This window comes from Thalassophryne amazonica, chromosome 14 (genome assembly GCF_902500255.1).
Source record: "Thalassophryne amazonica chromosome 14, fThaAma1.1, whole genome shotgun sequence".
Lineage (NCBI taxonomy): Eukaryota > Metazoa > Chordata > Actinopteri > Batrachoidiformes > Batrachoididae > Thalassophryne > Thalassophryne amazonica.
The window spans coordinates 11557135-11581352 of NC_047116.1; the positions used below are offsets into that span (position 1 = coordinate 11557135).

The 24218-nt window shown below is 42.0% G+C and overlaps 1 protein-coding gene across 1 annotated transcript; it reads right to left on the reverse strand.

The window, feature by feature from the left end:
* Positions 1–368: 368 nt before the first annotated feature.
* Positions 369–23441, reverse strand: asmtl (acetylserotonin O-methyltransferase-like). The gene is made up of 15 exons (XM_034186640.1): positions 23395–23441; positions 20041–20156; positions 18160–18291; positions 17987–18034; positions 17321–17385; positions 17162–17226; positions 15061–15169; positions 5697–5976; positions 4786–5019; positions 2953–3115; positions 2665–2864; positions 2443–2575; positions 2228–2368; positions 2020–2142; positions 369–776 (listed from the first exon to the last, which is right to left on the reverse strand). The coding sequence occupies exons 2-15, from the start codon at positions 20131–20133 to the stop codon at positions 571–573; spliced, it is 1992 nt and encodes a 663-aa protein (XP_034042531.1). The 5' UTR covers positions 20134–20156; positions 23395–23441; the 3' UTR covers positions 369–570.
* Positions 23442–24218: the final 777 nt, after the last annotated feature.

Consider the following 24218-nt stretch of genomic DNA (forward strand, 5'->3'; position numbering starts at 1 on the left):
GCATCAAGGAAGTTCATAGTGTGAACCACGTGTATTTGCACAGGTGGTGTTCATACTGGCTCAGGGTCCTCTCCGTGCCTACGGTCTGGACCAGCATGTTCATGGACTGCAGTGTGGTGCAGGTCGACCCCTCTGTCCATCACCGCCTGTTATCAGCCTGCCGCCAAAAACACATGGACCCAGTGTTTAGTGCACGTCACACAAATGTTGACCTTCAACTCATCAATCAGGCCAAGAAGTCCCGTTGTTTAAGTAAACATTTTAATATCTCCTACCTGGATCACTGATGACATCATCGATGCACAATAATGAAACACGTCATGCTTGATTCAGAAAGCCGAAATCTAACGAGCACCGTAAAAAATGCTTCAGAAACTTCAGAATTATGGTCCATTAAATGTTTAAACAGGTTTTATTTTCAGATCATTTGTACAAATGACGGACTTTTTTTTAAATCCCCTGCAAACAGCTTGATAGTGACAAAAAACAACAATATGAAACAGACCCGAGTCTTAATCTGTGACATCACATTTTAGCCACCGTACCGCAGGACCCTGTGCACAGCAGGGTTCAGACTCTGATGCAGAGCATGGTGTCCAGCAGGCTGTCGGTGTGTTTGATGTGTGCTGTGGTGAAACCGTGACTCTTCATGAGCCGACTGTATTCCGCAGCGCTCCTCTGTTTCCCTTCACTCATGCTGAGGGCCTGCAGCAGTCCGCGTCTTGGGCCGCTTCTGTCTTCATCCAGGAAGATCTCACTTAGCAAGACTCCGCAGCCTGGCAAGAACGTGCAAGACAGAAAAGATCCAAACGTTAAAAAGAACAAGGGAGAAAACCACCTAAAAGATCCATCGTATTTTCTGCTCTATAAGTCACTTTTTTTTCTTTTTTTTTTTACTATTAGTTTGGGAGGTGCTGCAACTTCACTCACTTAACCTCCAACACATTCTTAATATAGTCTTCCTTTAAAATGACCCCAACAACATTTCTCTTCCTATCCACACCATGATACAACAACTTGAACCCACCACCTATGCTCCTGGTCTTACTTCCCTTCCACGCGGCCTCTTGCACACACAATACGTCTACCTTTCTCCTCTCCATCACGTCAGCCAGCTCTCTACCTTTTCCTGTCATACTGCCAACATTCAAAGTCTCGACTTTCACTTCCACCCTTCTAGTTTCCGTCTTCTCCTGCTGTCTCTGAACATGTTCTCCTCTTCTTCTTCTTTGCCCAGCAGTAGCCCAATTTCCACCCTGTTGGGCACTGATGGCGATAGTTGTTAACCCGGGCATCGACCGATCCTGCATGGAAATTCAATTTTTAGTCTGCATGGTTATGTTGGCTTGTTGTACGTCGGATGCACTTCCTGACACAACCCTACTCATTTATTCGGTCCTGGGATCGGCACTCAGAACATGTGGCTGAGTTGTATATAAATACTTATTAAAATTATTATTGGTAACAAACGTGATTTTGTTGAAGTATAATTAGCATTGCAGTATAAAGTTGCAGTTTAAAAAAAAAACCCTGACATACTGCAGAAAATATGGTATGCATAATTAGGGGCATGATGGCTTTGAATAATGGCTACTGTGTCCCACTGAGCAGAGGTCAGAGCTCCGGTCACAGACACCGCAAGCCGTGGTTGCTAACTGTTGTGGAGGACTGTGTTTGGTTTTTCTGAGCATTTTATTATAAACATCTGTAATAATATGGCTTTGTTGTTTGGTTAATTGTCCTAACTGATCATCTAAGAAGTCTGTGCTGCAGTATTTCCATCAAGTGAAATTTTCGTGTTATTTAATTTGTACGTTTGCGCCATCTTCTGGTCAATATGTCATTTCATTGTTCTACATTTACTGTCCTAACAAAACATTTTCAGCATCGCAGACAATTTTTGTGTTGTGATAGACTACGTCATGGTGTATGGTTACTCCCAATACCATAACTATATTCATGTTAGCTGTCACTAATTAGTCAAACCACAAAATAAATGCTGTTCGTGTGTTGGTTTACCTGGCGTGCATGCCTGTGCAACGTTACTGAGCAAGATGTCCACTTTGTCGTCAGGCCAGTCATGTAGAATGCTTGCCAGGATGTACAAGTCTGCAGTGGGCAGCTTGTCCTTAAAGAAGTCTCCTGAACACACAATGACAAACACCGCCATCAACGCAGAGACCAAGGGGAGTGTTTGGGTTACCGTGGTGCTGGCAGACAAACTGACCCGCCACAAACGAGACCCTGTTGTCTGTATGCGGTGGACAGAAATGGTCGCTCATCTCAACCACAGCTGGCAAGTCAAACACTGTCACTGATAACCCAGGATAAGCTTTGGTAAACTCGTAGGCCATGGCGCCAGTGCATCCTATAAAAACACATTTCATGCAGTTGCATCAGGAAGAAGTGTTATTTGATAAGGCTTTCACAGTTTGTCCACACCTCCGAGGTCACAGGCTGTGTTATAGCGCGACAGGTCAAAAGCTGTTGCCACAGCGTTTCCTGCAACTTTAGCAATGCTGTGCATGGCTCTCATAAATCTAAGTTTGACTTCCTGGTTGTTGTAGTAGGCGTCCTGTAAGACAAAACAAACAATGCAAACTTCAGAGACAGCATCTGCACCACAATGTGAGCACCATGTCAACTGTAGGTGGAGACAATCACCTGAAATAAACTGTTACATTTCTTGCCGAAAGCCTTATCGTGCTGGTTGGTTCCCTCATGCACGGCACTGTCCAGGTGTGAGAAAAGAGGCCACGTTGTGTCATTAATGTGCTGGATGAAGCCATGCAGTGAGAGAGGAGCATCAGACCTCAAGAAGTGGAAAGCCATGTCAGAGTTCTGATAGACCGCCTTCTGGTCCACTAGGAAAACAAAGTAGCAAGAGTGTAACTTTAAGATGGAAATAAAGTCTGTTTATTGTGGAGATAACGCTGTTGACTGGTGACCAACTTCTCTCTTTGCACTTCAGCAGTCCCAGAGAAACACAGGCTTCCAGCAGGGTAACAGTCCCCTTCACAGAGGCTTTAATCTCCTGGGCAACCTGCACTGCATCCAGCCCCGGTCTGCTGTGCAGCACGTCAAACATGTGCATCTTTGATGCAATAAAGAGTGCCTACAGCATTTAAGAAACACACGTAAACATACAGTTTGAGTCAGCAGAGTACATCTGTGACACATTAATGATCAAACTGATGGCATTAAAGCAAGTATCTTAATTTAAGTTTAAACCTGAACTTCTACCATAGACAATTCAATGAAGTACAACTCCAAATCAGAAAACGTTGTATAGTAATATCAGGGCTGTGAAATGAAAATTGTGAAATCCAAGGAAAATTTGCAGGGGGTCGAGTTGGGGTTTAGGATCCGCGGGGCCCCAGAAACCAAATTAATTTTGTATCTAATGATACATTTTCAGCATCTCCTGAGAGAAAAAAAAACTCAAAAGAAGTGCATATTAAAATGATCCTAGACTCAATCTTTCATTTAAACTGTCAATGATAATGTTGAAATAACAGAATATGACATGGAAGTTGGACCTGGAATGATTTTCCTTTTAATTGCAAATCAAATTATACATTAACTCAGAACAATTAAACTACATGAAATTCAAAAAGACTGAAAAGACTGTTAAAGCATTTCAAAAACCACAGCTAAAGCTTGTAGAATATTTTGAAAATCAGGGTAAAATATCAATAACACAACGTCTTTCTCACCATCTTCGCTCTGTCTGACGTCGCTCCGTGACACAGGCTGCACAATTCTTCTTTTAAAAACTTGAGAGCTCTAAAAGTTTGCGATGTCCACATGCTACATTTAGCTTAAGCATCTTACACGAACCACACAGCGTCACCACAGCAACCAACCACTCCCGCTTTACAACTGTCATAACAGCTACGCTTTGAGTGGCATTTTTCCTCCGCGAAGTTCAGTGGCTCCGAGGACACAGATTTGTATCTGTACCCCCCCCACCACCACGATGAAATCCGTGTAATTCCTCGGATCCACAAAGTTTTCACAGCCCTGTAATATTGAATATCGGGGGGAAGAAATGCAGTAATGATGACCCATACTGTTGCACGTGTCTGCAGGGGAAAAAAAAAAATGGGACAAAATAAAGCACGAAAAGCTTCATCACTTGTATCCACAAAACAATAATGTATTAAGTGCTGTAAGAAGGAATGGCAACATTACAAAGTGGTAAACACTTTAGAGCCCCTACTTTTTTTAATGTGTTGCAGGATTGAAATGCAGTTTGTTGTTCCCACACTGTCCCAACCTTTTCTGATTTGGGGTAGTAGTACTGTGGTTAATCTAACTCGATCACATCATGATAAAAAAAAGCCACGCCTTGAACATACAGTAATGTGCAAAGTACCGTAGATAAAAAATTATGCTGCAAAATAATGAACTCAAATGACTGAATATCAAATGATTTCACAAACAAAGTGCAAAGCATGACAAAATACCAGGTTACTACACTTCACCATTAAAATGTAATTATATTGGGAAAATTAGCCCACTGATTTACAAAAACAAAATCTTGACGCTGTGGATTTTCCTTAAACCTACAAAGTAATCAGGGTTACATTCATCTGAAAAATTCTATTACTTTAATGAAAACAGAATAAATTCTCCGTAACATAAAAAAAAGTCAGAAAAATTAACATTTGCAATTTTCAACAACAGCTGATTTATGACATTTTAATACTAAGGGCAAAAATATATAATCACATATACAAAAATGCCGGTGCCTTAAACCCTTTTAAAGAGCACTGTGAGTACCTTCGAGGCTTTGAACCCATCCATCAGTTCAGTGAGTCGCTGTAAATCCTCCTTCTTTGGTTCACAGTGTTCACGATCCATTACACTTGGTTCTGTCTGCTGCCCTCTGCTGCTCAGCAGTGGTAATGGTGAGTGTTGCTTTTCAGACGGTTGGTTATCTGATTGTTTTAACCGACTGTTGGCCAAAGTCCATGAACTCTCACCCACTTCCTCTTCACTGAGTTTTCTTTTAACCTAGATGGAAAGACAAAAGACAAACACATTTAAGCCAATTACAAGACAGGGGGATAACAGCCACTGAGGAGAGTGCACAAAAGTTGTGATACATATGAGGACGTCAGGAGTGACAGAGAAGTGTATGAGGGAGGTAGAGAATACGTATGAAGACAGTGTAACAGAAGTGAGGTGTGTAGTAGCAATGATGGTTGGATCCAAGGTAGAGGTGGAATTACGTCAAGGTTCAGGTTTGAGCCCTTTCTTGTCAGGCGCTGGTGATGCAGACAGGTTCATGAGACAAGACAGCAAGTTGAGGTAATTCTTCATAGCAACTGGAAGTAGCACAGCTGATGATCCCACAATTTTTCTTAAGCCGGATGAGGATGGACAGAATTTTGAGTAAGCATAACAGAGAGACAGCACAGGTAAACGGTTTAGAGACAAAAGTGACGTGGTTGACATCAAGATGATTTGGACATGTTCAAAGGAGGGATACAGGGTACACTTACAAGGATACTGAGGATGGAGCCACCAGAAAAAAAAAGAGAATAAGGCCAAAGGGGAGATTTATGGGCTTAGTGAGGACGTGCAAGTAACTGGCGTGACAGAGGAAGATGAAGACAACAGGTTGACCCCTAACAGGAGCAACTAAAACAATAATAATAAGAAGAGAAAACAGGGTGATTCATACTAACATTGTGGATTGGACTGGCTGAAGATTCTGGACTGTGGTTGGTCTGACCTGGCAGGCTGGATGAGGACTGAGTGGATACAGAGGTGATCTGAGTCCGGTCGTGGCTCAGACTGGCAGAAGCATTTTCCTGACTCGAGGACGAAGGACTGTGGTTGTAAATCAGGTCCAGCTGCTTGCAGAAGTGGTTGAGGGGGAATCCAACAACATTGAAGAAGTCTCCATGGACATATTCTACCAGCATACCGCCAAGTGCCTGAATACCATAACCGCCAGCCTTGTCCCTGATGCACAAGGACACAAACATCTAAAGTATGGAGCAACAAATTCACTCAGTTTAACAGTTTTTACATACACATAAATGTTACACATGCAAAGGTTAGACCATGTGTGTGTGTGTGTGTATATTATATATATATATATATATATATATATATATATATATATATATATATATATATATATATATATATATATGTATATATGTACGAGGTCTATTAGAAAAGTATCCGACCTTATTATTTTTTTCAAAAACCATATGGATTTGAATCACGTGTGATTGCGTCAGCCAAGCTTGAACCCTCGTGCGCATGCGTGAGTGTTTTCATGCCTGTCGGTTGCGTCATTCGCCTGTGAGCAGGCTTTGAGTGAGGTGTGGTCCACCCCTCTCGTCTATTTTTTATTGCGAATAAATGTCTGAATGATTTGGAGCTTTGCTGCATTAATTTTTTTCCAGAAACTGTGAGACACCTCCAGGTGGACACCGTTCGAAAAATTAATATGGCTTTCAGGGACGATTTTATGGGGATTAAACAGATTACGGGGTGTTACTGCCGCTTTAAGGACGGCCCACAACTGCTGAGAGCGCAGCGCGCTCCCGGCGCCGATGGACAGGCTGACACCCCGCACAAACAACCAGATCATTTCCAACGTGAAAGCTTTGTTGATCCGGGACCTCGTCTGACTTTCACAAAAAGGCAGAAGATGTGGACATCAGCACTTTTTCTGGCACATTCCACCGTTACAGGAGTTTTTTTTTTCATGGAAAAAGAAGCTGAGGGACGCGCCACGGAGCCGTTCATTACGTGGGACAAAACCACCTCGGTGTTGGTCTCACAGGACGGCTTAAAGGTGGATTTCAGACGGAATCCGGTTGCTTTCCAGTCGTGTGAATATCCGATTGTGATTGTGCATGAGCTGGACATGCCAGAACATGTCCTGTGAGGCTTCATCACGGCGTTTCTTTTCGCCATGCAGCTCCACCGCGACGTGCGGAATTCCTCTTTCCATGACAAAAACTCCTGTAACAGTGAAATGTGCCGTTCATTTCTAAACTGGACACTGTCTTGATCCGGTATGTCCTCTGACTAGCACAGGAATTGTGAAAAGACGTGGACATCAGCACTTTTTCCGGCACATTCCACCGTTACAGGAGTTTTTTTTTCATGGAAAAAGAAGCCGAGGGACGCGCCACCGTGTCGCTCTTGACGCGGCACAAATCCACCTCGGTGTTGGTCTCTCAGGACGGCTTTCAGGTGGCTTTCAGACGGTTTCCGGTTGCTTTTCTGTCGTGTGAATATCCGAGAAATTGAGCTTGAGCTGGACAAGCCCCAACATGTCCTGTGAGGCATCATCACGGCGTTTCTTTGCGCTGAGCGGCTGCACCACGACATGCCGAACTCCTCCGCACGTCTGTCTTAATGTGCCGGAAAAAGTGCTGATGTCCACATCTTTTCACAATTCCTGTGCTAGTCAGAGGACATACCGGATCGACACAGCGTCCAGTTTAGAAATGAACGGCACATTTCACTGTTACAGGAGTTTTTGTCATGGAAAGAGGAACAAAGGCGGAGGAATTCCGCGCGTCGAGGTGGTGCTGCGTGGCAAAAAGAGGACATGTTCTGGCATGTCCAGCTCATGCACAATCACAATCGGTTATTCACACGACTGGAAAGCAAACGGAATCCGTCTGAAATCCACCTTTAAGCCGTCCTGTGAGACCAACACCGAGGTGGTTTTGTCCCGTGTAATGAACGGCTCCGTGCCGCGTCCCTCGCCTTCTTTTTCCATGAAAAAAAAACTCCTGTAACGGTGGAATGTGCCAGAAAAAGTGCTGATGTCCACATCTTCTGCCTTTTTGTGAAAGTCAGACGAGGTCCCGGATCAACAAAGCTTTCACGTTGGAAATGATCTGGTTGTTTGTGTGGGGTGTCATCCTGTCCATCGGCGCTGGGAGCGCGCTGCGCTCTCAGCAGTTGTGGGCCGCCCTTAAAGCGGCAGTAACACCTGGTAATCTGTTTAATCCCCATAAAATCGGCCCTGAAAGGCATATTAATTTTTCAAACGGTGTCCACCTGGAGGTCTCTTACAGTTTCTGGAAAAAAACTGATGCAGCAAAGCTCCAAATCGTTCAGACATTTATTCGCAATAAAAAATAGACGGGAGGGGTGGACCACACCGCACTCAAAACCTGCTCACAGGCGAATGAAGCAACCGACAGGCATGAAAAAACTCACACATGCGCACGAGGGTTCAAGCTTGGCTGACGCAATCACACGTGATTCAAATCCATATGGTTTTTGAAAAAAATAAAATAAAATAAGGTCGGATACTTTTCTAACAGACCTCGTATATATATATATATATATATATATATATATATATATATATACACACACACACACACACACACACACACACAGATAGATCGATCAATCTGTGGATGCATTGTGACATCATTAGCTGCCTTCACTAAGAGCTGAATGTGCTCCAGCGAACCCCTTCCCAGACAAAGAGGACAATTTGGAGAGTCACTCTTTCCCCAGACATGCAGGTTCGCTGGGCTGAGTAGCACATTGTAGACAGCTTGGACCATCAACTTTATGTGCTGTGGCTCTGCCTTCCAGATGTCATTCCAGGTCAGCTTCCTCTCCGGCACTCCTTCACACCTTGTTGATGCCCCCTGCTGCCGTATGTTCACCAGCCTGCTAATCCTCACATCCTCAACACTAGCCCGCACCTCCTCCAGGACTAGACGGTGTCTGTCCTTGCCCCTGGCCAAATCGCACCATGGCTGTGGGATGGCTCCCAGTCCTGCTCACCCGAAGGCCACCATACCTAACAGAGCCTTATGTCTTAGCCGAGACTCCGCCAGCTCCAGCCCCTCTTGAGCTCTGAACTTCCTGCCAGTCCTCACCACGATGCCCGCTGATGCAACTCTGATGTTGCTAGAGTCAAGGTAGACTAATGCCTCTCTTGTGTGAGAAACCCTGAATTCCTCCGCTAGACTACGGAAGGGAAGCTTGCTACACTGCTGAGACTGTGTGCCAAGCCCAGCCATCTATGGAGGTAGAAACTGATCTTTCTTTCCCGGGTCTCTACTGTAGACATTGTCACCTTATACACCACCAACAACAACCAGAGGAATGGAGGTAGAATGCCATGTTGATATAACCATGATTTAAACCTGCCGAGTAGGCCAGACTTGTCTACTACAATCAACCAGGATTCAAGCTTCTTGATAGTAGCTTGAACCGACGCTGTATCTCTTAGGCTACAGTCACAGACTAGGCCTTCCCTAGGCCTTCATCCTAGCCCAGCAGATGAGCCTTACCAGGCCCTGGAGAACCAACGTGACCATCAGATCATCCATAAAGGCTTTGATGGGGAGCTGCTGAATTCCATACTTGAACAGGGGGCCTCTGCACTCCATCTTAGCTGCTTTCACCAACATACTCATGGCAAGGGTGAACAGGATACCTGAGATTGTACTGCCAGTAATAATGCCTTTTTCAAGCCAATGCCAGTCGGATATTATGCTCCTTGATGTCACTCTCAGCCTGAAGTTCCCATAATAGTTCAGGATAAGGTCCTTGATCTTACAGGGTATATGGTGTTGGTCTAGGCTGATTTCCACCAGCTTGTGGGGGAATTGACCCATATCAGGGATGTGAAATGAAAATTGTAAAATCCAAGGAAAATCCGCAGGGGTATGGGGGTGCAGCTCCCCAGGAGCCAGGGTCTAGGGCCTTGTGGGGCCACAGAAACCAAATTAAATTTTCATCTGATACATTTTCAACATCTCCTGGAAGAACAAATCTCAAAATTAGTGCATATTTAAATGATCCTAGATTCAACCTTTCATTTAAACCGTCAATGATCACGTTGAAATAACAGAATATGACGTGGAAGTAGGACCTGGAATGATTTTCCTTTTAATTGTAAACCAAATTATGCATTAACTCAGAACAATTAAACTACATGAAATTCATGAAGACTGAAAAGACTGTTAAACCATGTCAAAAACCACAGCTAAAGATTGTAGAATATTTTAAAAATCAGGGTAAAATATCAATAACATACCTTATAGTAAAAAAGCCACACATTCTTGTGTAAATTCCTGTAAATCCACTCAAAGCCACAGTGTCTTTTGTCCCATGAAAAAAGTCTACATTAATAAAAACTAATTTACAATGTTGTGTAAATTCATGTAGCCCAGAACTTCTGAAAGTGTGGGGCGCGCCCGTTTGGGGGGGCGCGGAAAGGCATCGGGGGGGGGGGCGCGTAAACGGGCTGGAAAATGCGCTGCAAAAATGTGCGGAACAGAAATGTTGAACGGTGCAGCAACACGTACCCGTTTTAGAGCACACCAAACTACCGCGCTTCCATGGTTGCACCACGCTGCAGGCAGGGAGGGGGGTCACGATAGAGACATGCAGAGGAGGAGCAAAGCGAAAGACAACAGATGCTGAAAACAGCATACCTTCATCAAAGACTAAGTCAAGGAAGTATGATAAAACATATCTTGCTCTCGGATTTACTTTAAGACTCATCGCAGAAGAAGAGAGACCATTGTGTGTGCTTTGTCTGAAAACACTTGCAGCGGATATTTTGAAACCATGTAAGTTAAGAAGACACAGAGTCAACACATCCCTCCCATGTCAACAAGCTGCTCGAGTTTTTCCAAAGGAAACTAGAAGACTACAACAAGCAGCACATGACCTTTACCAAAGTAGCTTCAACTAACAACGCGGCACAACTAGCATCATATAAAGTTGCTTACAGAATCGCTGTCTGCAATAAACCACACACGACTGCAGAAGAGCTCATTCTCCCCGCAGCTATAGATATGGTCTCTGCTATGATAGACGAGAAAAGCGCTCTGAAACTGAGGTCCATTCCCCTGTCTAATGACACGATTAGCAGGCGCATACGTGACATTTCACGATTTGGAGGAGCAGCTAACAGAAAGTGAGACAGTCCCGTTATGCTTTACAAGTAGACGAAGCCACAGTAAATAATAAAGACTGCCTTCTCATCGCAAATGTTCGCTTTCTCACGCCAGCCTCCCTGAATGAGGATTTACTGTTTTGTAAACACGTAACAAACAGGGCCACAGCTGACGAAATATTTCAAATCATAAATGACTATTTGACGAAACAACATAAAATGGGAGAACTGCGTCGGAATCTGCACAGATGGAGCAAAGGCGATGGCAGGACACAAGTCAGGGCTGCAGGCACTGATACGCCGAGTGGCACCAAACGCACAGTGGACGCACTGTATAATACACCGAGAGGCACTTGCATCAAGACAACTGAGCCATGAATTAAACGAGGTGTTATCTGATGTTGTGAGCGCAGTTAACTTCATCAAAACAAGACCCCTAAAAGCACGCATGTTCTCTGCACTCTGTGAAGAGACGGGGGCGGGACACTCAGCCGTGTTGTTTCACAGTGAGTCCCGCTGGCTCTCCCGAGACAAAGTGTTGTCTCGAGTGTTTGAACTGAGAGAAGAAATTCAGATTTTCATGGAAGAGCAGCACATGTTTGACCTTGCATCATAGTTTAAAGATGAGCAGTTTGTAATGAAACTGGCATATCTCAGTGACATTTTTGCAAAGTTAAATGACTTAAATCTGCAGCTATAAGGCAAAGAGAAGCATCTCCCTCACCTGGCAGACAGAATTAACAGCTTTAAAAGAAAGCTGGAGATGTGGGGAAAACGCATTGAAAGGGGAAACATCGACTCATTTGAGAACCTAAGTGAGTTTGTTGAAAGCTACCACCTGGATGCTACACCAGTTATGAACTGTTTCAAGGGTCATATCGCTTCTCTTGGGGATTTTTTCCAAAAATATTTCCCAGATGACTGTGCTCACTTTGACTGGGTGAGAAATCCTTTTCAAGCACAGCCACCCACTGGCCTGCAATGTAATGAAGAAGAGCAGTTCATTGATTTGACCACTGACTCAAGCTTCAGGGTGAAGTTCACAACACAGACACTGACTGAGTTTTGGATTGAGGTGGCAAATCAGTACCAAGCCATTGCTAAAAGGGCCTTAAATATTCTCCTTCCTTTTGCCACTTCATACCTCTGTGAGGCTGGATTCTCAGCTGTTGCCTGCATAAGAACCAAGTGCAGGACAACTCTTAACATTGAGCATGAACTTAGAGTGGCTTTGTTATGTACTGAGCCCAGATTTGATGCTATCTGCAGTGGAAAACAGGCCCACTGTAGTCACTGAGATTGAAGGTGCACAGATGTTGTAGGCACTTTATGTTGCAATAATATTACAAATTGTTATTGTGTTCAGACCATTGTTGCACACCTTGTTATGCAATATTATTAATGGAAGTTACATGTTATCTACATGTTATCTTGCCTATCTTTAAGTTATATCAAGTTTTATTGCTATCTAAAAGCACTTTTTCAGTTTGGTGACACAATAAAAGTAAGTTTATTTGAAAAGAGTATTAAAGTTGCTGTTTTATATAAGCGCTGAATTGGCAGGGGGGCATGGATTATTTTTTCCGTCCAAAGGGGGGCATGGATTATTTTTTCCGTCCAAAGGGGGGCATGGCAAAAAAAGTTTGAAAAGCACTGATGTAGCCTAAATTCATTCAAAGCCACAATGTCTTTTTTTTTCAATGAAAGAAAGTTGAGATTAATGAAAGAAAAAAAGGCACATAATCTTTTCTGAAATCCTGTTTGAACAGCACAATGTTTATTTTCCAGAGAGAGAAAAAAATTCTTACCAGTTCACTTTTCCCATTTATCTTTCAGGTGTGTTCATGAAGCCAGCAACAATTCCACGGATTCTTGTCCTTATCACACTTTTTCAAACCGTCTTTCTCACCATCTTCGCTCTGTCTGATGTCGCTCCGTGACACAGACATGCTGCAAAATTCTTCTTTTAAAAGTGTGTGATGCCCACATGCTACGTTTAGCTAAGCTTCGCACAGAAGCTACAGTGTCACTGCAGCAACCAATCAGTCCCGCTTTACAACAACTGTCTCAACAGCTACGCTTTGAGTGGCATTTATTCTCCTCGAAACTCCGCGGATCTGAGGAAACTGATATGTATCTGTAACACACAGATCAGTGTCCACGGACTTATAAAACTTGCATGATGTCGTAAAAAAAAAAGAAAGATTTGCGATAAGCATTTTAAAAACTCAGTAACAATCACGATTAAAGAGTACAACACTAACACCCCCCCACCCCGCCCATGATGAAATCCGCAGAATCCCGCGGATCCGCTGAGTTTTCACAGCCCTGCATATGCACTGGCTAGGTCCAGCCAAAGCACTGCCAGGTCTCCCGTCCCTTCACAAGCCTCCCTAATCAGCTGAATGACCACTCCAGTGTGCTCGAGGTGCCCTGGGACACCAGGAATGCTGCCCTTCTGTACTGATGTGTCAATGTATTTCTTTAGGAAGAAGCCTGTTGTTCTTCTGGCAAGAATGCTAAAGAAGATCTTTCCCTACACACTGATGAGTGAGTTGGATCAGAACTGCTCCAGCCTGGTCGAATTCTCCTCCTTAGGTATCCAGACGCTCCCCGCTCTTCTCCACTGGTCTGCGATGATCCCCTTTCTCCAAATCACTACCAGCACATTCCAGAGGATTCTGAGGAGATGTGAGCAGCGCTTGTACAACTTGTAGGGTGCTCGACTGGGACCTGGAACAGAGTTGGCTCTGGGTGCTGTTACCACCTCCTGAACTTCCTTCCAAGTGGAAGATCAGCTGTGTCCAACGCTGTTCTGGGAGGGCCCCTGCCCTGCATGTTTTCTAACTCTGCCTGTTCCACTTCCAGACAATTAACTCTATCAGATGTGCTCAGCCCATGAAGATGTGGAATACAATGCTTTTAAAAAAAATCAGATGTGGAAACTTGCAGGGCAGGGGCTCTCCAGCAACAGGGTTGGTCACCCCTGTGCTAGGAAAATACGAAATATATATTTAAAGTACAGCAGCTGTTTTGGAGGCAGCTTCAAGTGGCCAGTCAAGGAACTGCAACTTTTTGTACTACTTCATCGGATGCCATCGAAGTTTACCAGTTAAAAGCAACTTGGGGCATCCTATGTTGGCGGCTTAAGAAATTAACTGAATTGAACTGAACGTGACTGCATGCGATTTTCCTCACACAACTCAAATATACGTACAGCAAATATATAACATGATCTGTTTGAAGAGGGACTGGTAACAAACAGACTCTATGTACTGTTAGACAAACAGTACATGGGTGATTCTTAGACTATGGGCACTTTTATGTCCCTTGATCATATTTTATGAAAAAAAGAAAAAAGGGGAAATTTCACACTTTTATAGTTATCTTTACAATGAAAGTGTTTTAAGAAATTTGTCCTAGTAGTCTATGATGACTTTTTCACCTTTTTTCAGCATCATTATATGCAAATATTGCCGTTTTGTGCTTGTCCCACACCCAGACTTATGAGCTTCAATAATAAAAATGAATAGTAAACAAACATTTTTTCTAATGTTTTAAAATATCTCTGAATAAAATATCAGTAAAATAATCAAAATATAATTGGGGTATTCAATGTCATACAACTGTTGTGATTTTTTTTAAACGAAATGTAGTTGTCCCACACTATTGCCGTAATTTCCACCACAACAATAATGTCCCTTTAAAAAGTTTGTATGAAAGATTGTGTGGGTAGTTTCTATGGAGATAAACAGTAACATCAGAGCACATGTATATAGCGCCAAATCACAACAAACAGTTGCCCCAAGTCGCTTTATATTGTAAGGCAATGGTGTGGTGGAAATTACATTTTCAAGGCCAATAGTGCCCATACTTAAAGAATCACCAACATAGAGTGAGCAGCTTCATGAGATCTCCCTGTTGCAGTTTACAAGGTCCAAATGGATGAAATGACCAAAAACAAAATAAGCAAGACTGATGGTGGCAACAGTTTCAATTTATGTGGTTTAATTTCTGTTCGCTGGAGTTTTGTCTCAAAGTCAATTAAAGCAACAAGCACATGAAGTGACCTCATTTGATGCAATGCTCTGTGGCATGGCTTCACCCCCAACAAATATAACATGAACGTCCAAACTCACATAGGTTCACCACTGTTGATGTACTCCCAAAGCATATCTTCAGACAGATCAGCAAACTTCACCTTTGTTTCTTCATAAAAGTCAACTATCTGGTAATCGACCTCTTCCCCTGCAGGAGAAAGGGTGAGTCCAACTTCAAAAATGAACAGCATCCACCAGCTTTAACCACTGTGTGTGGGGAGGGGGGGGTGTCATACACACTCACGGCCACTTTATTAGATACACCTATTCACCTGTTTGTTAAGACTAATAGGTAATAAGCTAATCGTATGGCAGCAACTCAATGCTTTTAGCCATCTATACGTGGTGAAGACAACTTGCTGAAGTTCAAACTGAACAGTAGAACTGAATAGAAGCTTTATTGTCATTGCACATATATACATACATACAACGAATCTTATCCTCTGCATTTAACCCATCCTAATTACACTTAGATACAATCCAACCACTCGGACCAGCGGGCAGCCACAGTCCGCGCCTGGGGACCAACTCCAGATGTAGAGACCCTGCCTTAGTCAGGGGCAGAGAAAGGAGCAGACCCTAAATAAGCATGTTTTTAACTGAGCATCAGAATGAGGAATAAAGGGGATTTAAGTGACTTGAATGTGGTGTCGTTGTTGGTGCCAGTTGGGCTGGTCAGAGTATTTCCGAAAGTGCTGATCTACTGGAATTTTCAGATGCAACCATCTCTATGGTTTACAGACAATGGTCAAAAGGAAAAGATATTCAGTGAACGGCAGGGGTGTGTACAAAAATGCCTTGATGGCAGGAGAATGGACAGACTAGTTGAATGGACGAATGCAGGAAGCAATCATGTCAATATGGACGAACATATCTGAGTAATGTTTCTAACACCTTGTTGAATCTATGCCATAAAGAATTAAGGCAGTTCTAAAGACAAAAGTGGGTCTCAACCCAGTACTAGCAAGGTGTACCTAATAAAGTGGCCAGTGAATGTGTGTGTATGTTAACAAGTTAAATTCTATTTGTATGTTTTACTGCTCAGCCTCTCTTAGGTACAAGTAGGGGAGCGCCAACAACATCCGCATGTTTGTGTTTCATTTTGTTCCGCATTTTCTATTTTCACGGCATACTGCTTTGAGTTCACAATCCTGACTGTTATAACCTCTTCCGTAATCTTGCTGTATGTGTTTCTTGTATAATCCAGTCGCATTGTTAATACTTGGACCAAACTTTGCACATTTTTTACATCGAGTATCTCAAAGGACAGTTTTCCTTTCAATAAGCCAAAAACCAACAACTCATTAACATCCATCAACACTATCTTGCAAAGGCAGAATAATTAGCATTCTAGGACAAATTACAAGTTGATTACATAATTTTTCCCTTTCTGAATGATCTGGAAAACAGTTTGCAATTCAAATTATATTTTAATTGTTTGAAGTATGTTTCACAAAACCAGAATCTTTAGATATTGAACACAAAATGTTTTGTGTCATATCTGTGATGTATTGTTACAAGGTAAGAAAGCTGAGTGAACATCAAATGGATGAAATGTAATGGAGCTGGTGAAACATCTGCAGAGACAACAAGAACATTATATATCCCACAGCATTGCTGTGATATGACATTCTGTCACCTTTTTATCATCACTCACCTGAGTCTGAGGAATGTCACAAATGGCTCTATGAAAATTAATGATGACAACATGCACACAATGCAATGCAACTTACTACACCATAACTAAAGTGACATGAAATATACAATGACATGGATAAAATTATTTTATATTACCCATGTGTAGAACAAGTAACTCAGCTAGTTGTTAAGAATAATTTTAATGGAGTATTCATATAGGATTTTCCCAGGAATCAAAGTTTTAAACAAAATCAACTCTAATAATAAAATATCAAATGCCAAAAATAAAAAGTACACTTCAACAATGGACAAAAGTCTAAATTAAATAGCTGATGGAACCGAAAAAATGTGTGACTTGCACTCCGGAAATGACGGTATTTTGAGTCACATTTGTGATTTGTTTCTTTGCCACAAATTAGGAAACCTGGGTGAACACCGTCTATGCGTGGTGACTGTATAATGAATGCCAGGGGAGACACATGATTATCCTGGTTTGACTTACTGTCTTTCTCGTGGCAGAAGACAATTGCTACACCGGTAAACACGCTGTGCTCTTTACCACTCAACCTGGAAAACATAATAAAGGCAAAGAGAGATAATGAAAACAAGGTAATGCACTTATTTGACACATTTCTGATACTACTATAATGACGATACTGACAGCGACAGCATCCTGTAAGCGTCGTCCTTGTCCACTGGTTTCTCCAGAATTAAGCCATTTATAGTCTGCAGTAAACAAAAAATAATAATACAGTGAACACAAAGTGAACTTTTTAATTTCATCAACTGAGCAAGTGTCTAAAATATAAGCAGCACAAAAAATAAAAGAAATATAGTAAATATTAAAAGTCTGAATGACCTTCAGTTTTTACATTTTAGTAGCAATTTTCCCCACCAAAATATAAAAAAATAAAATAAAATAAAATTCAAATTGGGCTTCATGAGCAAACCTGTAAAAATTTCCTCATGGAAAAAAAATCTGTACAACATGATGCATATTAAATAAAAAAATATGAGAACCAAAACAGTAGCATTAGTGAGTACTAGTATTAGTATTAGTGAGCATGCTCTACACAGCTAGGTGAGGGAAGCCACCAAGACAACTCTGAAGAGAGTACTAGCTTCAGCAGCTGTGCTTGGAGAAACTCTGTATAGTGCACACTGTAAAGTTTTGACCATAGCTTCAACAGTTTGTTTCATGATGGAGACGAAAAGAAAAAAGATCAAATCTAAGAGTCTCCCATGTGCCTTCTGGCAAACTATAACTAAGAGTTCACATTTATTATATCTGAGATTTAAATTTAAGAAAAAAGAAGCTTGTCCTTACCACAATCGTATCGGCTGCTATTACCATGTCTGGAGTCTTCAGGTGTTTCTACATCAAATAAACAAAAATATTGTTTTTTAATAAATTACACTTTTTATTTATAAATAAATAAAAATTGTTGTCAGTCAACACAGATGCAATCATTCTGTCATACAAGCAGAAATATAACTCACAACGGGCATCCTCCGGGCCACCTCCAGGGCCTTGTGTTTGGCCGTTTGAACAGCGTACTCGTAAGGTGCTTTGAAAAGTCGCTTGTCAAGTGTTTCTTTGAACCAGGATGGTATGACCTCAAACTGCAAACCCTGGCACGTCAGAAAACACAAAAAAACAAACACATTAATTCTTCCCTCCTCTCTGGAAGAGCAACAATTCACTGAAAATTTTTACTTTAACCATCAAACTTCAAACAAGACGATGTGCAATTTTCACAAGTCGTCATTTGTTCATTTGTTAAAACATCATGTCTACAAGACTTGACATTTTCTGATTCAGTATTTTAGTTTTTTGTGAGAAATGTTGAAAAGCTTTTCAAATAAGATGAGTTTTACTATGTTTCTTTCTTTTACAGCAAAGCCACATACTTTGCTAAGTTCTTGAATTCCCTTCAAGATCCCTAAAGTATCAATCTAGTTAATGATAAACAATCACCGGTTCTCAGTTAAAGTGATGATGATACAAGAATAAATTAGGGATGCAACGAGCCACAATTTTTCACTTCCAATCCGATCCTGATACTTGAATTTGGATATCTGGTCATACCGATACTTTTCTAATCCGATACCAGAGCTCTGTTTGCATTAATATTATTATTATTATTATCATTATTGTTGATTTTCTTAAAAAGGAGGACTGAAAGTTGAGCTACAATTTGCCAGAAGGTGTATCTAAGATTAAAGCCTAGATTTGATGTTTTGGTGAAAGAATTAAGTACTTTTATTTTTATAGACTTTTATAGCCTTATTTTTACAGACTTAAAGAGAAAAGACAGCACTCTGTCTCTGTCTGTCTGACTCTCTCTCTCTCTGTTTCTCTCTCTCTCTCCCTTTCTCTCGCTGTTTTTGTGCTGTACAAACTTCGAACTTTTTGGAAACACAAAGCCTTTCAACTGTAAAATAAATATATCATCAGCAACACTCATGCGCAGTATTTTAATGGAGACTTTTTCCCCCTTTCAGCGGACAGAATCTCTGTTCGTTGTCCTCCTCTGCTGTACGCTGAACTGGCTTTTCATAGCGTTTTACAGCTTCGAGACAGTGAAGCAGCTAACTTTTTAACACACATTTTCAACAACAATTCAGTTAATTTTTTGGAAAATCTGTGCTCGACGAACAGACAATTTGAACCCGAGAGCCGGGCAGAAATTTGCCGCTGCCCTCAGCTTCAAACACTGCGGAAGAGAGCTCTAAAAAACCAGCTTCAAAAACCTCCTCCCCTCCTCCCGCTTGGCAGCAAACAAGCAGAGAGCAAACATCAGCAGTTGAGAGGATTCAGTGGCTCTTCTCCGGTATTGGAAAAAAGTCACAGGTTACATCGTTTTTTTCCGATACATGAAATACATCGGTATCGAAAGCCAATCCCGACACCGGATCGGATCGGTCACAATCTTAGAATAAATTGCCTCAGCGCTACAGATGATTCCACAGCAGAATAGACTAGACACAATTAAACTGTTCTTCAGTCTAGCTGTGTGGGTGCAGAAGACTTTGTAACATCTACCTGATAGCAGCAGTTCAAAGAGTTGATGGCATGAGTGTCAGAGGTCAGGCTGTTTCATAACGAAAATAATCCACAGTCGAACCTGTAATTATGTCACTAATTCAAAAAGACAACATTAGCGTATTCTTACACCTCGATGACCAACCACTTGATCACACGAGTACAGTGACCTACAAGTACAGTCACAGACTGGAAAAGTCATCTCCACTTCCATCACGTCTTCACATAACATGGGTTTTTTGTTTGTTTGCTTTTAATTTTACAAGACAATAAAACCAGCCTGTGCCACAGCACTGACCTACAATTCCAGTCAATTTAACCAGAATGACACATACCACATTGCGGAGAATCTCCAGCCTCCTGGGAGAAGCACTGGCCAGCACTACCAGCTTACCGGAGAGCTTCGAAATGACAGAGTTAAGCACCATGGCGGGCGCCTCGTCTCAATACCCTAAAGATGTTGAACAGAAATAAACACTAAAGGTAAACCCTAGTTAATGTCACATGGCTTCATATGTTCCATAATCATCATTCCATTTGTAGTATAGGGTACTGAGGAAAGGCTATGGGAATTCCCCAAGAGGAATGTCAAATGCAAAGTGAAAGCACCAACCATTACAACTAAATCAAAGCAGCCAATAAGCAAGTGCTAGTAAAAGTAGTTAAGGTATGATACTAATGGCGATTTCAGAGTACCCATGATACATATTTGCTCATAGCTCAAAGGCTGTCAGAGTGACCAACAAAAATTGCAGGGAATGTTGTTAAGACTATAAGAAATTTAAACGTTACATTTGAACTGAAGTCTTCAATTTGAAGACTTCAATTTCATATAACTTTCTTGTGGTCGATGCTATGAGAGATGTGTTCCAAAACCAGCAGTCTAGCTGCTATATTCTCTGAGATATGGGCAGTTAAAGTAGCAAGGGTGAGTGTTTAGCAGCTTGACTCTGCATTGTGATTTGTTTTTTGACTGCTCCCACTTGTGCCAATTCAACATGCAGATCCACCATGGATGTGCTGTGGTGACAAGGGGATGCAAACAAGGAACAGCCGAAGGGACTTAATTTATAAAAATGTCCTGGTTTTCATTGGTTTTGAATCTTTGAGTAAACTTTGAGTATCATATGAATATCTCACTGCCAGGTCGAGCGATCTGGTTTTTGGTAATCAAAATATAGCCACCCTACTTGGTATCAAATGAGGCGTATCACCTGCATTTTGAGGGAACATCAGCTACAAAAATTTCAGCCACACAATGACTTGTTCTGGGCCTAATCTGGCACACGGGTGCCTCAGTGTCGAGGACCACAGCAACACTGAAAAAGCCAAGAAGATACCCACACCTCACCTGGCTGGCTGCAGATAAATGGCTTTGAGGAGGTGGGGATGGACAGTTTTTCTGCCTGGGTGGTTGCCATCAAGGGCCCAAGGTGGTACAGCAGTGTGTTGTCATGGATGCAGAGACATGCAGCACCGGTACATGCTTGCACACCTGACCCGACCTGTCACACAAGCTTAGTTTTCTAAAAACCTGTGCTGTGATCCAAAGTGGAATTGAAGTTTGGAATTTTCTCAATAGACATTCCAACTTTTGACCTCAAAGAACTCCTAACTTCCAGACAACACCTGTTACTCCAGTTAATATACAATATTTGTTCATAATATTAATTCTCTGACATTATTTACACCTACACACTGGCCACTTTATCAGGTCCACATGGGTATGTAATTTCACGTCACAGACAAATATATGTGTGTATATATATATATATATATATATATATATATATATATATATATATATATATATATATATACACACACAGACACACACGAGGTCTGTTAGAAAACTATCCGACCTTTTTATTTTTTGCAAAAACTATACGGATTTGAATCACGTGTGATTGCATCAGCCAAGCTTGAACCTTCGTGCGCATGCGTGACTTTTTTCACGCCTGTCGGTTGCGTCATTCGCCTGTGAGCACGCTTTGAGTGAGCAGTGGTCCACCCCCCTCGTCGGATTTTTATTGTGAGGAAAATGTCTGAACGATTTGGAGCTTTGCTGCATCAAATTTTTCCAGAAACTGTGAGAGACAGCCAGGTGGAAATCATTTGGAAGATTCAGACGGCTTTCAGGGACGATTCTATGGGGATCACACAGATTAAGGAGTGTTACAACCAGTTTAAAGACGGCGCACAATGGCAGGGCGCGCCACGCTCCAAGCGGCGATCGACAGGCTGAAACGACCAGATCATTTCCAAACTGAATGCTGTGTTGATCCGGGACGTCATCTGACTACTACAGAAATGGCAGAAGAGGTGGACATACCACTTTTTCGGCACATTCCACTGTTACGGGAGTTTATGTCATGAAAAGATGTGCGGAGGAATTCGCGCATCGGGACGGAACCGATAATGGCGCGGGACAAAAGCAACGCCGTGATGAAGCCTCACAGGACATGTTGTGGCATGTCCAGCTCGTCCACAATTTCTCGGATAGTCACACGACTGAAAAGCCACCGAAAGCCGTCTGAATCTTCTGAATGGTGCAAGAGCTGGGCATGTTATAACATGTCCTGTGAGACAAACACAGAGGTGTTTTTGTCCCGCTCCATTAGCGGCTCCGTGACGAATTCCTCCGCTCCTCTTTCCATGACAAAAACTCCTGTAGAGGGTTAATGTCACTCCCTGTAGTGGAGGGATCAACAAGCACTAAAACTGGTAGAAAAATCATGAAGAAATAAGCTTTATTATCACACACTTGCTTTAGCTCATAGCCAAGTTGAAGTTTTGGGTTTGGGTGGGCTTCCCATCAGTAAAGTGTACACTGCAGACACGAGAATTATCCAGTTCTTTACACTGCCGGACCCCAGCTGCTGCTTTCTGTTCACTAACTTTGTCCATTCTGCTCTCCTGGGTGGCTCAGTTGGGAATGGGAATAGCTGAAATGGCCTTGGGCAATCACAATCCCCAGATGCAAACCTGCAGTTGTGCCACACTCTCTGCTTCCATCTCTCAATAGATTATGTGCTTGCCTCAACTACCAGTTGAACATCTGCTGCTGGTCTGGGAGCTGTGTATCACTGAAGTCCAAGTGTTGAGAGTGAGATAAGCATGAATCGCTGATGTAAACAAAGCCTGATGCAACACTAAGCAGTGCCTGACGTGCACGCACGTGGGTTTGTTTGTAACGACAGCGGCGACCGGAAGTGGATTCGCGTCATGCGCACTCGGAACTTCGAATCGGTCTATTCTATGTATCATTCATGTGTTCAGGGATCGTTTACTCACATTCCACACTCCATTTAAAATTATGCAAGTAATTAAATTTGGGTGTAGTAAGATGGCGTCCTGGTGCCCAAAAAAAAAAAAAAAAAAATCAGTGACATAACCTGTCAGGAGCAACGACATTACCACCACTCTCCTCTACTATCATATAACAAATTATACCATAAATGTTTTAAACATTCAGATACTGGTATAGTAATCATGTATGCGTGCTGCTAACTAGCTCACTCATCGCTGTTAACTTTGACAACTAGCTTCATTTGCCTCGTGTGCTCAAACCGTCCGGTTAAGCACCGCTGCAGACCCAACGTCAACGACAAATTTATCTTCTATATCAACAAAGTACGGATGTAGTTGATATGAAAACAGCTGCAAAACACAAGAATCCAGTTCCTTACCAGCACAAATGGAAAGAAAAGACAGTAGAAAAAAAAAATAAGTCCCTCCTTCTGCTTCTGAAACAAAGATACCAGCGCTGCACAAGATGCATCACTTCTATGGAAAAAAAACAAAACGCGTAATCAATAATAATAATAATAATAATAATAATAAAATATCTCCAAATTTACATTGTTACATTAAATTTAACAAAAATAAAGCAGAATAGAAAAATGATTTTTTGGGGGGGTAAATATTGGAACTTTTATCAAGTCAGTTTGTAATTTTATTATTTTGACATGAGGTTTCAGGCAGGATATTAAACTACTGCCACAAACAACAAATTAGATTTATGTGACAAATAGCCAAAGTAATAATTTGATTATTTAAAAAGTGACTTACTTGTAAATTATATTGATTATAATAATATAATATAATAATTATGAGCAACATGGTGGATTAGTGGTTTGCACTGTTGCCTCACAGCAAGAAGGTCATGGGATCGATTTCCACCTGTGGGCTTTTTGTGTGGAGTTTGCGTGTTTATGTGGGTTCCCTCTGGGTGCTCCAGTACCTCCCACATCCAAAAGACATGCAGGTTAGGTGGATTGGAAACTTTAAATTGTTTGTAGGTGTGTGTACAGATGTGAATGTGTTTGTCTATATGTGGCCATGTGACACACTGGCGTCCTGTCCAGGGTGTACCCCGCTTCACGCCCAGTGACTGCTGAGATAGGCTCTAACCCCCCACCCCAACCTCTGTGACCCCTAATTGGAGTAAGAAGAATAAGTGGCAGAAAAAATCATGGTAAATTATAAATTCACCGCATTTGGGATTATTTTC